Below are 18,323 nucleotides of genomic sequence, written 5' to 3' on the forward strand. Positions count from 1 at the left end.
CATCTCTTCTAAAGATGCGTACAGAAGATTTGTTAAATCTCTTTTTTTCCCTAAGATGTCTGACCCATCTGCACTTGCAACTGAGAAGTTCAGTTAAAAAATAAATGCAGTTACAATTGCCATGACTCAAGAATAAAGATGTCAGATTTGTCATGAAAGATCTTCCTCCAGAAGTACCTTGTTTCTCTGTAACTACAATGCCGTATCAGAGAAAGTAATTCTTTTGACTATATTTACAGCTGTACCAATGCAACCACTGCACCAACAAATCACAAATGCCTGAGAATGAAACTGCAAAAAATGAAGAGCTCTTTTCAAAGCTTTGGAATATTTAAATCTCCCCAAGATTATGCTTTGAAATCATCTATTTTGGTATATAAACGCCCTTAAAACCTGGTTAAGCAAAGAATGGATGACTTGACAACTACAGAGTAACATCCGCTCTCACCATGAAGATTCTTGAGTAAAACTGGGTTCAGCTATGATGGAAATCAGGCAGAATTCAAACTTTAAATAGGCAGTGACCAAAAGTCTGGCATCAGAGGAAATCATGTATACTGCAAATGATTTGAAAGAAATAAATCCCTACAGTCCATTCACAAGCATCCTTCAACATCACACAGCTCATGTGTGATGGTTATTATAGTTCTTTAAACGTGGCATTCAAACAGGCCAGGATGCAACTACAGAGAAATACCAGTTGAACAGGCTGGGTCTTGCTTGTAAGCTAAATCCCTGGATGCTTCAATACCCTTTCTGTAGTTTCTCATTACAGTAATCTGTTCCTTGATAGTACTTGAGCAAGAACCTGTTCCTGCACTTCTGGACTTGTCCAAAGGAAAATAAACCTATTATTTTCCCAGAAAGACCATCACCCAGCCACAGGTTCAGCAGAGGTACCACTGTGCCACAACAGCTATGTAGGAGTGGCAGAATGATTCCATCCCTTTCCTTTTGCCCACCATCTCTTACACAGCTCCAGTGATCAGAATGAAGCTGTCAAGACTTTCTTGAAACCAGGAACTGTGCTTGGTGCTCAGAACACAGCGACAGGTGAAACTGGTGGAGAGAAATCCCAAGTCAAGTTCAAATAATGTTAGAAGCAGCACAATAAGACGAAACGCTTTAGCCTAATCACAGACAAGAAAATTAATGGCTGTTTCTGTTATTATTCTCTGATGGAAAACCTGTCCTCCAAAGAGTTCAGCAACTTCAGCAGATGACGAGTGAGAGAAACTATCACATCCAATGACTTTATGTAGGGAGACAGAAAGAAGATGGAAATGAAAATGATGGGGGGGACAGCAGGCTTAGAGTAGGACATGCCTGTGTATTCACACATGCTGTACGCTGTCCTGTAGAAAGACTCATCTGTTTGAAACTGAATGCACGGTCATTACAACGTAACAAGAATATTTCTATGCATACGGATAAAGGGGCAGCCAAGTGGCATATGAAAAACATGTACACCTCCCTAGTCAGAAAATAGGTCAGTGATCACCACTTATCCTGCTTTTTAATAAAGGGATTTGTGAATATTCCCTAATCTTATAACAAACACAGATTTTCATTATTCTTTTGTGAACTAGAATGGGCGCATTAAAGTAGTTGGAAAATAATATTTAAAAAAAAAAGGCATCTTAGCTTGTCCTTTTTGTTTTTTTTTTTTCAGGTGCTCCCTAATAATATATAACTTCAAGTTACAGTAGGAAAAAGGGAATAATTGGCACACGCTGTATTTTATTACTGATCTTGGAAAAAGCCACACCAGGTTTTTATGAAACACACACTGCTTCACATTGTTACATTCTTCAGGGTAATCTGGCTTGTTTCATATTTCTGGCAATAGGAAAGAGTGGTGAAATTGCAAAGACTTTGATTCTCCAGTCCTCTGGGCTCCCGCACCCCAGAACGGGATTCACGCCTCCTTGGTAATACACACTATGGAGCTGTGAAGCCACACCAGCTATACAAAAAGGACACTGCAAGCACTCAAATCCCCTACTATACACATCAGCTGGTATTAAAATGAGCACAGTTAAATTGGAGGCCTACCTACAGCTTGTGAAAAATGACACACACCGCTAAACCATCAAGAAACAGACATTTTTTCAAGGCAAACTTTCCAAGGATAACTGACAAAAAATTCCAGCTAGCTTCAAAGCCCCTACCAGTAACTAAGCAGAAATCTAGCTTAGGGTTGGAAAGGGGACCTTGAACTTTTGCTGGTCAGTTAGTGGCTTCCATAGCTCCAGTTCTGGAGACAGCACAGGTCACGGATGGCTCCCATTTATCCAGTGGCTACCAGTGAGTCAGAGAGAGGGGAGAGGCAGTTCTGTGCCACCCCTCACAAGCTGGGATTAGCTTGGTAACACAAAAAGCAAATACCAGATGTAGAACAGAGAGATCAGGTAGCTGATAGTCCAGTAGCTGCTACATGCAGCGAGGCACACAGGTCTAATACGGATCAAAACCACCGTTGTGACACTTACGATCCAGTTTTATGACTGGATTTCTATTTAATGGGAACTGCAGTCCCACTTTAGCCCTTTTCCAAGTGTTCTCAAGCAAAAAAAATGCTGTTTTATTGTACGTCAAATGCATCGTGGATGCTGCTGGAAAACAATTTAACTGAATTAGTTCATGCAAAAAGGGTTACATGAAATAGTGATACATAGTACATCCCTGGTTTATGCCCCATAATCTCTTCCCATTAAGAGGAGACTCTCCTTGGGGAATATGCATTGTTTTACCAGTTTGAATTTCAGCTGATTTTCTGTTTTTTCATCTTTTTGTCCAGATCCATTTTGCATCATGGTGGACTTTCAAACCTCCCATGGCTGAGTGTGTGCCCACTGACATGGAAAGCAACTAACACCACCAGCTCTGAAGGTACCCTACACATTCTTACACCCATAAGAGAAAAGGACTTGCAAGGAAAAGTCTTCATTTCCTTTTCCTCACAAAAAAGGAGAAAGCATCAATTTATTTTCCCTGATCCCAAGACAGCGCGTCAGAAAAAGCTAAAGAAAGTATCTATACCATGACTTAAAAGTGGTACTACCTGCACACAGACTCAGCACAGCATCCCCTCTTACTATGGAGTTTAAATCAATGAGTCTTTCTATGAAATTGAGTAAGCTTTGGATCAGACACATCTTATTCAGGAGCAATATCTGAGCCCGCGTAGAGGAACGTGTTCCACAATGTCTGGAAAGAGCCTTTTACTTACTTAGCACTTGAGCCTTTTAAATCAAGGGCAGGAAAAGGAAAAGTGCCAAGAACAACCCTTTTCTGACATTACCTCCTTTTCTTTAATGTTGCATATTTTAATACTAGGTAGAACAGATGGTGAAATACAAGCTCTCCACTGAGAACTAAATGACAGTATCTAGCTGTAGGGGACAGTAAAGTATTAAAGAGAAGGAAATGCACAAATAATGAAAGTACATTTTGTCCAACTTGCTTTTGATGAGACATAAAATAAAATGTAAATAATTTCTATTAGGAGGAAATTAACATAATGACTTTGGTATTTGCAATCAGAGTGAGCTTGTATTATATAACCTGGATTTGTAATTGAAGTAGAGCAACACCATTTACCTGGATCTGAAGTAAGAATTACACGAATTCTGTTTTCACCATCAGTAATACAACACAAAACCAATACTATTAGCATGACTGATAATAAAGAAATGTGATTAGTCTCAACTTGGATTGGCAATAAAAAAAAGCAGCAGAAATGCTCCTCAGCTGTACGTGAACAAAGAGGTTCTATTAACCTGAGTTTGCAGTAAAGAAAAGCGTCAATAAAACTAACACGGGTTTGCAATTAAGCTGGTGTCAATGTGGCTGGGAAAAGAAGTTCATAATTAGGACAACAGTGTTAGTATTGACTTGAATTTTCACTAAAAATCATGGCTGGGTTTTAATTTGGAACTGTAAAATTCATCTCCATGCTTTACAGAAGGCGACTGTATAATTATCAACTTGCAGTTACTTTACAATTAGAATTACTTCCATAATGTGTTCTTTTTTATATAACCATGTGTGTGTTATAAATGGGCTCCCAGAAGAGTATCCAACACAGAAAATTAAACTTCCAAGTTTCTTTACAAAGGCATTAGTAAGGATTTAAATGCTTTACCCTCAGAAAAAAAATGACTGCTTCAGCAAGACCTTGTACTTCCGCTCCAGATATTGGTTTCCTTATTAGAATTACTAGTTTTAGTTAATTACTAGCTACATCTCTATTAATGGTCTCACAAATCATTTTGTGCCCATTTGTTGTAAATACTCTCAATGCTTCTAGTGAACATGATCAAGAGAGTACTTAAATGGACGTAAACGGGTTGTTTAATCAGCCTTGGGCACATTAATACAGAAAGCCAACAACATGAAGCGTGCTTAAAGTCACTTTGGAATCTGACTATGAACTTTCTTGCACTTACTTTCCTATTTGAGTGCAAGTCTAACACACCAACACAACACCCAAAGATAAGGAAGAAATGCCTTTTTTCTTTTTTTGTAAGAAATTTCTTTTATGTGCTATTTCCATGTTTTCTCACAACAGAAAGGAGAACGTGAGCCCAGCAGAATTCTCTGCCTCATTCTATTTTATTAGTAGACTTACCTCCTCCTTCTTGTACTCCTCCTCCTTCTTTTTCTTTTTCCTCTGCTCTGGGAATCAAAGGTTTCTCTTCTTCTGTTGTGTCTTCTTGGTTCAACAATGGCTCTGAATAAATTTGATAAAAAGATGAACACTATGGCTTTTCAGAACTGACACTGCATAAAAGGATTAACAGATACTAGAGAGATTATCATTAAAAACACTGGAAAAGGATCATTCCCCCCAGGAGGACAGACACAATAACCATCTTGGCGAAATGCAGGGGGCTGCATTTGAGAGCAAGGCCTTGATCCTCTAACGTGCCGAGCTTTCTGGGATTTAGTACAGAAAGCCCCACGTGCCTGACTTCAGTTATGGGCCTTTACCAGGACTCATCAGCAACCCAGAGACACACATACCCAAGCCCTTTGTTGGACTGGGGTCAGAGTGTGCTGTGCTCCAAATGCACAGGACTAAGTGCTTGTCATGAGGAACAGGAAACACTGTTTTCATTTCTCTGTCTAAAAATGGCAGTCATTAACAACTCAGCCTTTCTCACAGAGAAGCCATAGCTACTGCCCTGCTTTGGGTTTGTCTAGTCTGGAGAAGGGGAGGCTCAGGGGAGACTTCATTGCTCTCTGCAACAACCTGAAAGGAGGTTGTGGCAAGCTGAGAGTTGGCCTCTGCTCCCATGTAGCAGTGTTAGGATGAGAGGGGATGGCCTCGCATTGAGCCAGGGGAAGTTCAGGTTGGCTGTGAGGAATAATTTCCTCCCCCAAAGAGTGGTGAGGCAGTGGCACAGTTGCCCAGGGAGTGGTGGGGTCACCTGGAGGTGTCCCAGAGCTGTGGGGATGTGGCACTGAGGGACAATCTTAATGACTGTATGATTCCATAAGACTATTTAGCTCCACAGTTTAGCTTTAGTAGGTATTGAGAAGGAAAGGGAATTTAAATGCTATTGGTAATATCTGAGCATTAACTAGCTTTATGCATATGCAGTACCTTCTATTTCCATGCAGGAGCTTTGGGAATCTGCCCCGGTTTTCATCTCCTCCTCCACAGCATCCTCCTGTTGTCCTGTTAACGTGACAAATTGAAAATGACATCAGCACGAGGGCTGTGCACATGCAATGCAGGTTCAGCAGGCACAGCACGAATCTAACAGGCAGCATGGTACTCTTCAGCCACACACTGCTTTCTTCTATTAAATGAACAACATTAGAATTATTTTATATGTGAAAAGACCACTTACTAAGCTTCAAGCGTTAAGTATGTTAAATGCCTGGTCAAAACTGATCCTGAATCAATTTTTTTTTATTCTTTCACAGCTCAGCCTCAGCAAACTGTTTCTCACAGGAGCTGCTGCAAAGCACCCGTGCTTGACAGTCAGCTTATCAGAAGGAACAGAATAATCCCACAGGCTTTTAGAACAACAATGACAGAGGGAAAAAGAAAAAAAGAAAAAAAAAGAGGCAATAACAATGATGCTATGCACTCTGGATCAATGTGGTTATAAACCCGTGCATTTGGAGATGTGCGTCTTTGCCAGCAGTGCCAGAAATTGCTGCACAAACTTGATCTGGCATAGAAACACTGCTAGCTGGAAGCACTTTCCCAAAACAACAGAGGTCAGGCTAAAACCCAGCGGAGCCTGGAAATGGAAGAATCAAGGTTCCCAGCTGGTTTATTACCTGTATTCTCAGGAATTTTCAGAGACAACTTTACCTTGGGCTTGATCTTGCTCACACCCCATAGGATGTGCTGGGTCACTCTCCCTCGTGCCTTTGGAGACTTTCAGGGAGTCTGAGGAAACAGCAAACACACAATCACACGTACTGCAGTGGTTTTAGGCTGGAAAAGTCTGTTTCTTTCCTCAGACACTGGCAGCCTGAGATTTGTACTTGGCATTTTGATACTCAGGCAGCATTTCTAGCTGTTTAACCACAGCCCTGTACACTGCAAATGCGTTCTCGTGGGTCTCAATTATTCAAATTGATTTCAGAATCTGTCCACTTACTGAATAGCTTCTGGCCTGCAGAAAACAAAATAAAACAGAACAAAAAAAACTTTAAAAAAGAGTTGTTGAAAATGAGAAATACAACCAAGACTACTATGAACTGGATGTCACAAAGACACTATGAGAAACAAAATGAACCACCTACTTGATAAATAGACTTCTTTTCCCTTCAGAACAATGTCAGTGCTTTTCAAGGTTGGATTTCCCCAAGGTTGACAAACATTGAGTCTTAAATCCCAGTGCAAATCCCAGCCTCATTGCACCAAATGACAGAATTCCCAAGATCACTGCCGTGGCCAAAACTCCTTTTTGCTTCTGGGGAGTCCAATAAAATTAACTGCCCGAAGCCAAATCCTGAACCAGTGGCACAGTAAGCTTTAAACTAGACATTATAAATCCAATCCCTAAGCTATCTGTGGTCTTCATAAACACAGTACATTATTTCTGTTGCGTCAAACAACATTTTGTGACAACAGCCACTCCTTAGTGATGTATGAAGTGCAAAGATCTACAGCGTATGACAGTCAGTTACTCAATGACAGGCTTGTTACGGCTCTATTTCTAGATCGTCTCTTTCTATAATGCAGCAGAAAGAATCTTACAATATGTAACACCAAAGGATGCTCTGGTAAAACTCTGTTCCTGAAACTTGCCAAGAAAAATCTCCAATGGGTAAATGGGAAAGCTGGGTTGTTAACATCTGATCCAAATTTAATAATCTGTAGAAAAGGTATGCGCTGAAAGTGTGTGCCTTTAATTAACTGCAAATAATCCCCCAAGGCAAATATTTAATTACCTGCACAGCTTCTTACCTCTTTTATGGCATGACAATAAGTTTATAAATCCAAGTTTGAAAGTAGAATATCTCACTGATGTACAAGTTGCTAAAATTTGCTCTTGCTGCACCTTTTTTTCACCCTATTGTGGACTTAAAATGCTCCTTACTGCTATCAACTGTGCTGGACTTTCATACTAGAATGTCCCACTGTGCTGTGAGTTGCAAGGGATTACTGTACCAGCCTGAATTAGAGCAAAAATCAATTAGAATCTCATCAAATTGCAAGTTCAGTCAAAAAATGAGTTGAAGGACCTCTTGGTTTTCCGTGAGAATGGCACTAAAAATCTGAAGGGAATTTGTCAACGTCTAGGACAAACTTTCAACCCATTGACATTCTGGTTTCACTGATGTCTTTGACAAAGTCTTCAGGATAAATAGCAAGTCAAAGTCTGCAGCATTCGCAGTTCATATTCAGAATTACTATAATCATTTATTTGAATGTTTGTAAATGGTAGTGTGCTGACAAAGCTGGAATCAGAAGTCTTCTGTCTTAAGGGCCCTCCCAATAGCCAAAAGTGATAACTAAGTGTGATATTATCTGCTTTGGGTGGGAGGGATGCACAGCTGTCTGTCCCACAAGGTCCTTAAAATTATTTCATCTTACATTGATTGCACAGTACTTCATACTGCCAGACCTGTGCCTTTAACCTCAGTCCACAGGTGCCACCTTTTCTCCCAGAATGAGGAATGGCTCCAATTTCATGCAAAAATCAATCCACAGCATCAGAGGAACAATTACACGCTTTGGTCAATAATAACAAATGGAGCTTAAGGAGCCCTGTGCTTCGCAGATACAAGCTCCCCAGTCACTGTTGTTTGTTGGGAAGCATCGTGTAGCTCATGGCAAACTATACTCACTGGGCAGCATGGGGAGCTCCCTGCATTTCCACCCTATGTCACTGCACTCAGCCAGAGACCACCTATGCCATTGGACACATCTTCAGATGTTCCCACACCTGTCTGCATGCATTTTATTCTTAGGAGGCTGTAAGTTGGTGTTAAGCTTTCATTTTGGATTTAAACAGTTTTCTAATTGTTCCAGGGTTCGAGAAAGCAATTTAGTTGCACAGGATTCAAAATTATTCCAGGCAATACAAAACATTCATTTTGCCCATATTATTTTTTTGTCAAGCGTGCTTCTGAAAAGAGCAGAACACGAACAGGAGTTGCTGCCTCTCTGAAATGAAGCCTCCTGTTCCTACCTCAGCAGCAGAGATCGGCCCTTGCATTAGCATGTAGATTCCGAGCTTCAAAATCTTTAAGGTCAAGATCGTATCAAAGATTTCTTCTTTTCAAATGCTAATAATAGATCAAACATTCAAGCCCAAAGGCCCAAAGATGGATTTACTTTTAGGATTTACAAGAATAAAACAAGGCGAAGGAAGAAATCCAGATTTATGAAGAAAAACTCAGCCAGGCACGAATAAAAACATAAAACTAAATGTGCAGGTAAATAAAAGCTGCTCCCAAATTGGATATGAAACAGGAGCGCAGCATCCATTTCAGTTGGCAAGCAGTGGTGGGAATCCCACTAATGCTGAGCATATACAACTTTCTATCTCCAAGACTTCAGTAGGGTAGAGGTATTCCTCTGGAACAGCTGGTCCTCTATGCTGACTTAGCCCTTTAGAGCCATACAGAACTGGGCATAAGCCAGGATGATAGTCCTAAATGATTCCAGGTCTGCATATGCTCTGGACATCCCCACAGCCTTCATCCATCACTAAACGCCTGGGGAACTAAGTCTGATTTTTAAATAGCATAAAGCAACGTCAGTTGTCTCCTAACACAGCTACTCATCTGTCAAGTTGTAGTAGGGAATCCAAGTCAGGATATGATTTCACAACAAGGTATGCTTACAGATCTTTCGATAACAGATGCTGGGTGCCATTTGCTTTGGGTATTGACACATCAGAGCTGTAAGTGTTAGTATTCTGCCAACCAGGACTGAAAGCAATCGGTGTTCCTCATACGACACTGTAGCTTGTTCCTAATGTCATCATTGCTCACACGAGAACAGAACGAACATGACATTTGCTGACACAAATGAATCAAAGATTAGCCACTTTCACTGACCGCACATAAAGTACCGGAGTGCTTGTTTAAGGAGTGACCCTCTGATTTCATCAAAGCTGTATTTATACAGTGGCTACAGTGAAGGCGTCCACATCAGGAGCACACACACTGCCCCAGCCTGCTCTGCACTTCTCCCTTGTATACAAACAGTTGTACTGTGGGGTTGCATGGCTAAACGGACTTGGGAATTAAACCCAACCTTCAAAACCAATGGAGAACATATCTGAACTTGAAGTAGGTCACATTCTCATCACGTCTAGTACACTCTGTTCCAATATACCAACTGTATGTTGAATTCAACTCCAAGAAAATGGTGTAGCTTGCAATAAACTAGCAATCCTACCCTTCCTGCCAAGAATCAGACGCTATTTTGCCTAAATACTGCATGAAACCCAATGCTTTTCCTTGTCATTCATAGTTTGTATTTTTTTTTACTGTACAAAGCAACACTGCTCAAAGAAAATTTTGCAAATGCTCAGAAGAGGAAAAACGGTAAGATCTGAATGTTAAACGGTTTTAATGATCTCTTAAAATTCACTTCCCCAGCTACTCTCTGTACAGCTTATTTACTGAGTCGTTTCTAATGTGCAACACACCTGGGTCCTGCGCACAGCACAGATAAATCACCACATTTTAGGGAGCGGTAAGAAGATTAAAGAGGGAGAAAGCTGGCCATTATGAAAGAAACAGGTTCAGTGCATTTTATTTTTTAAGCATGATACTGTGAAAAATGACTGGAATATTTCCAGAGTGAAAGAAATCAAGCAGGCGTCTAAAATTACAGGTAATGGTGTGCACGGAGGCTGCCGCATGATTGGGGTATTCTTTTGCCTCATAAACCGAAGAAAATGTGTTAAAATGAAGTACTATAAAACTGTGATTTATAAGAAGTGAGGGAGATATTCTTGAGCTTTGACTTTAAAATGTTATTTTTATATCCACTAAGATTTCATTTTAATCTATCTTTATGACAGATTAGATTTATTTGAGCCCGAGTTTATACGGCCTTGGTAAAACAGACCTTTTTAGGAGCAACAACCTGTAGAGCAATTTTCCCAAGTGTTCAGGTGATGGAGCGGTTCATCTCCACAGGTGAGGTTAAAGGTACATCGCTCCCACTCGCTCCTGCTTCGAGCTGCAGGAAGGACACCTCCTCTGACCTCACCTTCTGCCCACAAGAGAGAAACCAGGCCCAGCTGGTCTGATAACCGTGGGCATCCTGCTGCATGGCAGGGCCTGCTGCACAGAGCACTGGGAAAGGAAAAAGCTGAGAAAATCCAGGCTGCCTTGATTAGACCCTTCCCAGGAGAAGCTGAAGGTAGGAGGGAGAGGATGGGAGGAATAGGTGCTCCCATCGGGCTGATGGGAGCACAGCTGGATGGCTTCAGGTCAGCTAATATTTAAAAATAAGTAGGATTTAAATAAACCAGCTAAGGAGATTAGTGTCAGCTGTTGCGGCTGCCTGTACAGGGAATGTTAGAGCAGAAATATCTCCTCAGTAGTTTATGGTCTGAAGACACAATGCTACGGATTGGTGAAATTAAAAAAGAGAAAAAAAATTGCATCACGTTCAATTCAAACCCTCCATTCTGGAGGGTGCTAAGAGAAGAGGAGTTTGGTTGGATGCTGGTGATTGAAAACAAAAACCAAACCACACCATTTAGCCTGTGCTATTTGTTTCCATAGATATCATCCCAATCAAGGGAGAGAAAAATGTTATCTCCATAGCTGGCATGCAGAGGCACAGCTACATTTAGGGGTGTTGAAACTCTTCTATTTAAAAAGGCTCTTTTTCACTTGCCCATAATTGAAATTTTTCAGGCTGAAATTTTCCAGGCCTAATCATAGCCCAAGGGTGAAGTAAAAACATTTCATTGGTAGCTGCTGAGCGCTCAGCACTTCTGAAAATCAGGTCATTCATTTAGATGTCTTAATATATACTTAAGAGCTGATTTTAAACACCTTTTTTTGAACACATTGGCCTTACAGTCGATTTGTTTCACTCACTTATCAATGCCTAATTTATGATGATTTACACAGCTACCCCGAATTGGAAAATTCTATATCTCGTAGTTTATCCCTTCTCTATCATTTACATCTTTTTGATGTCAAGATTTTTCCAAGGTGAGAACTACAGCTGGCCAAACACAAATTACACAGCCATTACATTTTACAGGCTTCTGGGTTGCACAAAGTGAATTTTTAGGGCTAATCTCTAGCCCAGGCATATACCTAATACTGCTTCTGACAACATAAACCCTCCAGCTGTCTGAATCTGACTCCATTTCAGAGAACACAGAAATACAGTGACTTGCTTTAACAGCACTCCTGCAGGAGCACGGAATTTGGTGAACACCTGGAAATAATTAATTGCTACTTTATTTTTAAAATTGATTAGCATATGATTTAATTTAGTTGACCTTCATACGAAAATTCAGTGCTTACTCAGTGCTAATGAATTAAAATCAGTGCATTGTGCACAAGAAGTTTCCCATGATTACATACATAATGGGAGTTCACCCTTTATCTACGCTCAATCCATTTCTGTCTCTCATTTTCCTGTCAAAAAGCCCCACCACTCAGTCACGGTAAGCAGCAGTCGGCAGGATGGGTATCTGAGGAGATACACACTCAGGTGCACTCAGTCCATCTAAAATGAGTTGGAAGTCCCAGCACAATCTTGTGTGGAGAGGCATATTAGGCTGAGTGCAGCCTGTCTGATATGTGTTTTATCTGCTGCATAAACATTAATGACTTTAATCACTCTGTTCTGACTTCCACTACATAAAGAGGAGCATCTTGGCATTGAAATACTCTGTGCATAAAGGACCTACTTCCACATGCACAGTAATGAAGCACTGTGAAGGTGCTGCTGAGAGGTGTCAGCTCTCCCATCAACAGCTAATAGAAATGCATGTGAGTTTTCAAGGGTAAAATCACAACGTTTCTTTGCTGTATTTCCAGACAGTGGAGATAGAAACTTGGCACAGATGAGGAGAAGATACCTCTACAGCATAACTTCAGACATCTTGATCTTCTTATAATACGACTATTCTGCTTTTTTCCTGAGGACAGAGCACTCAGAAAACTCCATCTGCTCAAAGGCCGCACGCAAACTGGGCCCACATGAACTTTTTTTCTGGACAGTATCTCTTCTATTATGGATAACAGAAGAGAAATGTGCTCACAGGAATGTGGGACATGTAATTCCACAGTAGATTTTTATTTTTTAATCAGAGTTCCTGAAGGCATTATTCCTGCACTGTTCAGAAGATTTTATCATGTACCATATTTCTACGGTCTCATACTTTCTCCTCTCCTTGAAAGAAAAAAAAAAAAGAATTAAAAAAGATAAAGGAGGCTCAGATTAATAAAATATTAGAACTTCATGATTGGGAATGCGTTCCTGAATTGGAGTACAGGTTGGCATGAGACCTAACCTACCATTCTGTGCAAAGGACCTTACCAAGAAGTGTTGAGCCATGCCACCGTGACTGGCAGAACCCTGTTAGTGACAGTCTGCCTCTGGTAAATTCCATTCAGAGCTATGGTTAAGGTCATCAGAGAAATCATTTTAACCAAGGCAGAGAAACATCATCACTGTAGCTGGCATGCGGAGCCTCAACCTTCAGACTGATAGGAATCAGAATCCATTTTGAACAACAGCACATTTTAAAACCATGCAGAAGTATTTCAGTGTGTTCACTATTTTCCGATCCCAGAAATACATGTGAAAAAAAAGTGGAAAAATTACTAATTGACGATGGTTAGAGTTGAAATAGCCATTTCAGGGCACTCACCAGAACTGACATTAGAAAGGCTGAAGAACTGCGACAGCAAGCTTGGAAACCGCCTGTTCTGATTATTTTAAACCATGCATTTTGGAAGAATATAGCCTGTACTCCTTTGCCATAAATCTCTTTTCCCAGTAATTAGGTGAAAGAATTGGAAAACTGTAATTTCTTTCAATGCCTCACATCCAGTTCATTAAGTTGAAGATAAACGGCAGAAAAGAGTGCACTCCAGAACCTGGCAGGTTTTAGCTGCGTTAACTCAGTGGGCAAACAATTTGAAGGCTGAAATTTATTTCAGGAGCAGCAGGTGTTTTCAGAAGCACCAGAATTTTGTAAAATTGCCATTTCCTAAACAAGTAGCAAGTTTTTTGTAACAGCAGTATTCATGCGATAATAATCCATATGCTGTCATAATCCAAAAATCTGAAAACACCCAATGCAAACCACGGCCTGGTAGATGCAGTGGTTTCAATGCTCAAAAACCTTGGTTAGATTCGTAGAATTATTAAGGCTGAAAAAGACCACTGAGATCACCTAGTCGACCATCAACCACCCCCACCATGCCCACTACCCATGTCCCTCAGTGCCACAATCCACCCTTTTTTGTTCCAACACCTCCAGGGACGGTGACCCCACCACCCTTCCTGGGCAGTCTGTGCCAATGCCTCACTGCTCCTTCAGAGAAAATATTCTCCTTCTACTGAGCTAATTAGCAGATACAACCCAAAACAGGATCTCTTTCCAACTGTTCTTTTTGTCTATTAGTATGAGTTTTCAAACAAGATATATAGAGGTGGATCTGTTTCACTCCTTTTCCCCTATCAATGCTTTCTCCATCCTATCCTTGAGGAGAAAGGCATCGAAGAATGGTCCTGTCCATTTCGCAGGGCACTGTTTCTTCTGCCAGTCTCTCAAGAGAAGAGGGGAAAACATGATTCTCTTAGAATATTAAAGGAAAAGCGAAAGGCATAACACAAAGAAAGCTGCTTTCCTGAGAAGATGAAACTAAGTACAAAGGGCCAAACGGGAGTAGTTTAACAATGATTAGATTAGCTATCAGAAGGCATCGACTTTGTAGTAATGAACAAGCACTTAAAGCAGTAGCGAAATTTTTGGAGTTCTGGTGAAGCTGCAGACAACATCCTAACCCAAAAACCCACCGCAGGCCTCACACTACAAAACGTCAAAACCCACACAATGGGAGATCGTATAGATACAGTATACGTAAAAAGGCCAAGTGTCAGCGAAGAGAGAAAAATGAGTGACAGGTAATCACCAGCTATGCTGGGACTGAACCTATTACTATTCCTGCCTCAAACTAGCCTTGCTATGACCTTAATCTGAAGATATCAATAGCAAAAGCCAGCACTCTGGCAAGGGTTTGAGGGCTTTTTTCCCTGCAGTATCAATCAACCAGTTGAGAGAGCACTTAAATCAACCTGCGCCAGGCTTTGAACTCATAATCAGGTAAGTATGTGGGCTCTCTAGCATGTTCCTTTGGAACAAAATGGCAAGATCTCGCACCCTGTCACACTTATCTAGAAAAATGAGAAGAGAGTCAAGCAGCGACACTGAATTAAACATTAGATCTTTTAAAATAAATAACTTAATGGATGTTAATAATTATGTTATCTCAGTGAAACGCATTAAAATTTTCTATTAGTCTTCCTTAGCCCATCTTTCTGATAGGCGGTATTTATTACAGATAGCATAACTCCTGTTTTGAATTACCAGTAGCGAACGTTTTATAAATCACCCAGGCTTTTTCCTGACGCACCCACACAAAAATGCCAAAAACCAGAGAGCGGCACAAGCAATTAATAGCATGATATCGGAACAGTATCAAAAACAGCACGTCTGTGCACTGGCTCCTATCTGTAAACCAACAGTTCCATCAGAAAAATCTCAGCTTGAAGCATTTAAATTAGATCATCCCTCTTTCTTGTTTCCTAAACTCCCCAACATTTGGCCCCGTGACACTTTTAAATATTTATCACAAACTAAATGATCTGAGTGCCCAGCACAGCCTGCACAACATAAACATTACTTTCTCCTTCTCAATTATGACTTCATCTCCTTCTGTCTCCTCTTGATGTGTTTATAGCTATTGTGTTTTTCTTTTTCCCCATCAGGAGAGCTCTGAATAGGAGAGCTAACACCGTGGAGATAGATCTGCACATTCAACTTTACACACGTGAATAATCCCAGCGAGTGCAAGCTCCAGGCTTATTTCTGATATGTCGTGTATGATACTGTAGCATTACCTCCATAAGAAGGAAAATTGTTGGAATTCATGGCATCTCTCATCAGCACAACAGCTGGTGCCAAGTAGTTTTATTACAAAGACTTTTGTAAATCAAAATCCAAGTATGTACCTATTTCTGTATGGTTTAACTGTGATTTTAGCAATTTCCAGACAAAGGAAAACACGGCTTTGTGAGTTGTCCTCTTGGGTTTGGATATTTTGCAATGCAATTTACAATCTGTACCTTTATCCTCACTAGGCTTTGCTTCTTCTGATGATGATAGGCTGGCTACAGCGGAAGGTTTTGTCTCATCTGTAAGAACCAAAGAAATGAAAGACAAGTTATTCATTAGCTAGCAATCCGATGAACTGGTTTACTGAGGGGAAAAAAACAAGTGTTACACTTTATTGGAAGCATGATACAATGCTTGAATGTGATTTTTTGGGCTTCCATCCATTCTCATTGTGCTCCCTGACCATTACTGGTTTGACTGTCTTCCCTAAGCCAGGGGTAAACTTCCATTGCAATACTGCCAGATCAAATCTGTACCTCAACATCCCGTAATAGAGAGAGGAACAGCTGCCAAGTTTGTGGGCAGGCTGCTGTTCTCTTTGCTTAAATATTTCTTTTTTTTATTTAATGTATTTATTTGGGGAAAAAAACACAAGCCATTCTTTAATCATGTCCAATAGCCCCACTGGAATCAAAATCATTAAATGCAAATGCCTTCCTGAAAACAGAATCTTTCTTGAATCAGATCTGAAACTTAGCAAGTCTGTAAAAATCTGTGGTGCATAGCTGTTTAATGGTAGGGCACGTGCTGTTAGAACTGTGATCTTTAATAGATAAAAATTAGTAACTGAATTTAATAGTGTATTTTTTCACTGCTGCTGCTTCTCAGCAATCTTTGCAATTTAAAACCTTTAGAAACCTGTTTTCATTTTTAGCCTTTCACTTCTTTCTTAAGACTTGCCTCTAGTTGTTCTTTTTTCACCTGGTCTAGTTATTGAGTATTTTTAACTAGCTTGAAGTTGGAGGACTGAATCACCTGCCATTTTGTTTTCCTTGTGTTAATTGTGAGGCACACCGATGAAAGGATAGAGGACAGATTACTAGAAAAACCAACAACACTGTAATAGCCAAACTATTCAAGGCCAATCCTTGTACGCTATAATTGGCTTTTTCATCTACTCTGTAATAAGAATGTATAAATCTTGAAGTAATGACTATGTAAGAGCACAGTTTATTTTTGCTTCTCATACGCTTTCTTTTACGATAGTAAAGTAATGATTTGTGATTTGTCACACTCAGATGAAGGTTATGCCTTTTGGTTTAGAAAATACAAATTAGAACTTTAGTATTTGAATGGCTTGCTCCTCACAATTATCCTTTATAATGATTAGAAATGGGCATACAACTTCAGGCATACAGCTGTGTATCTTAAAAAATCAGCTCATTTCCTACCAACAAGGAAGGGTTCAGAAGCAGCAACCCTAAAAGTTTCTGATGATGTTTTGTCTCCGCAGTTGAAAGCGGAAAGCAGGAGCAATTCATCAGCTGAACATTACTTACTCAAGATAATTGTCTGCCTCTCTGTTCTTATCACTAGGTGAACCAGTAGGGCTTCATGTTAATCCAAGTCATTTCTTTCTGTAACGCTGTGTGCCTGTGGCTGAGGAAGTGATTCACGCAGTTTGTGTAGGCACAGTGCTATCTTTAGGTGCATGCCTAAAATGAGTTCAGAAAATGTTCTGGATCTGGGACCTAAATAAAGTCTGGATCTTTTCTTTGACACTCTTCATTAGAGTAACAAGACATGACTACCAATATGAGATAGCACAGGAGTGTACATGATATCTCCCCAATAAACTAGGCCTGACAGCTTGTAACATAGAAAGTCATAATGACAGCTTTGGAAGAAAACACAATGCATTTAGCACACCTACAGTAGCAAAGTAATAATTAAGAGAAGCGCGTTCCCCTTACTTCTCTAGGGAAAAAGGAAATGTATCTCATTCAATCCAGCAGCTTTGCAAATCAAAATACCAAGGAAACTTACATCTCATCAGAGTCAATAGAGTAGACAAGTAAAACAGGATGTATTTGGCAACTACAGACAGTAATACAACTGGGTTTCAGTGAATCCCTGCAACTGGAGTAATCCTGAGGTAGTACTTGATATAGTTAAAAGCTCAACACTGCTTGAGCAAAAATATCCCCCTGCCTAGGAAAAGGTCAAAAAAACACAGCCTGGATTCAGACAGAACAACTTACGACTACCGCAATGGTAAAAACCCAGGAAAGTCAACATGGTTATCTCCTTCAGCACCAAAACAGAATCACAGAACTGCAGCTGTTGGAAGGGACCTCTGGAGATCATCTTGTCCGACTCCCAGCCCACCCTGTGGTTCCCTGTGGTAGGCTGCATCCAGGTGGGTTTTGAGTATCTCCAGAGAAGGAGACTCCACCATCATTCTGGGCAGCCTGTTCCAGTGCTCCATCACCTCACAGGCTTTCCTCATATTCAAACAGAACCGCCTGTGTTCCAGTTTGTGCCTGCTGCCTCTTTTCTTATTTTGGGGTACCAGCAAGAAGAGCCTCTTGGTTCCTGCCTTTTTTATATTTACAAGCATTGATAAGATTCTCTCTCAGTCTTCTCCTCTGCAGACTGAGTGGTCTGAACAGCCCCAGGTCTCTCAGCCTTTCCCCAGATGGGAGATGCTCCAGGCCCCAAACCATCTCT

General features: G+C 40.5%; 1 protein-coding gene and 1 long non-coding RNA gene across 10 annotated transcripts in view; one reads left to right on the forward strand and one right to left on the reverse strand.

Annotated features, from left to right (window-relative positions):
* Nucleotides 1-12,929, forward strand: part of LOC128079059 (uncharacterized) — a 118,718-nt gene extending 105,789 nt beyond the window's left edge. For 5 of the 6 annotated variants that reach the window (XR_008205978.1, XR_008205967.1, XR_008205971.1 and 2 more), the window contains 2 exons: nt 2,801-2,892; nt 7,192-12,929. This is a non-coding gene — a long non-coding RNA (uncharacterized LOC128079059). The remainder of the gene's footprint in view (nt 1-2,800; nt 2,893-7,191) is intronic. The other variant, XR_008205974.1, reaches the window with a different exon arrangement.
* Nucleotides 1-18,323, reverse strand: part of MACROD2 (mono-ADP ribosylhydrolase 2) — an 835,077-nt gene that overhangs the window by 38,743 nt on the left and 778,011 nt on the right. For 3 of the 4 annotated variants that reach the window (XM_052678026.1, XM_052677938.1, XM_052677853.1), the window contains exons 13-16: nt 15,824-15,892; nt 6,335-6,412; nt 5,612-5,686; nt 4,593-4,735 (exon numbers count right to left, since the gene is read on the reverse strand). In XM_052678026.1, coding sequence (XP_052533986.1) covers nt 4,608-4,735; nt 5,612-5,686; nt 6,335-6,412; nt 15,824-15,892 — 350 coding nt within the window. In that variant the 3' untranslated portion in view covers nt 4,593-4,607. Of the gene's footprint in view, nt 1-4,592; nt 4,736-5,611; nt 5,687-6,334; nt 6,413-15,823; nt 15,893-18,323 lie in introns of those variants that run through there. The other variant, XM_052678095.1, reaches the window with a different exon arrangement.

Source organism: Tympanuchus pallidicinctus, unplaced genomic scaffold (assembly GCF_026119805.1).
Source record: "Tympanuchus pallidicinctus isolate F22 unplaced genomic scaffold, pur_lepc_1.0 scaffold1, whole genome shotgun sequence".
Lineage (NCBI taxonomy): Eukaryota > Metazoa > Chordata > Aves > Galliformes > Phasianidae > Tympanuchus > Tympanuchus pallidicinctus.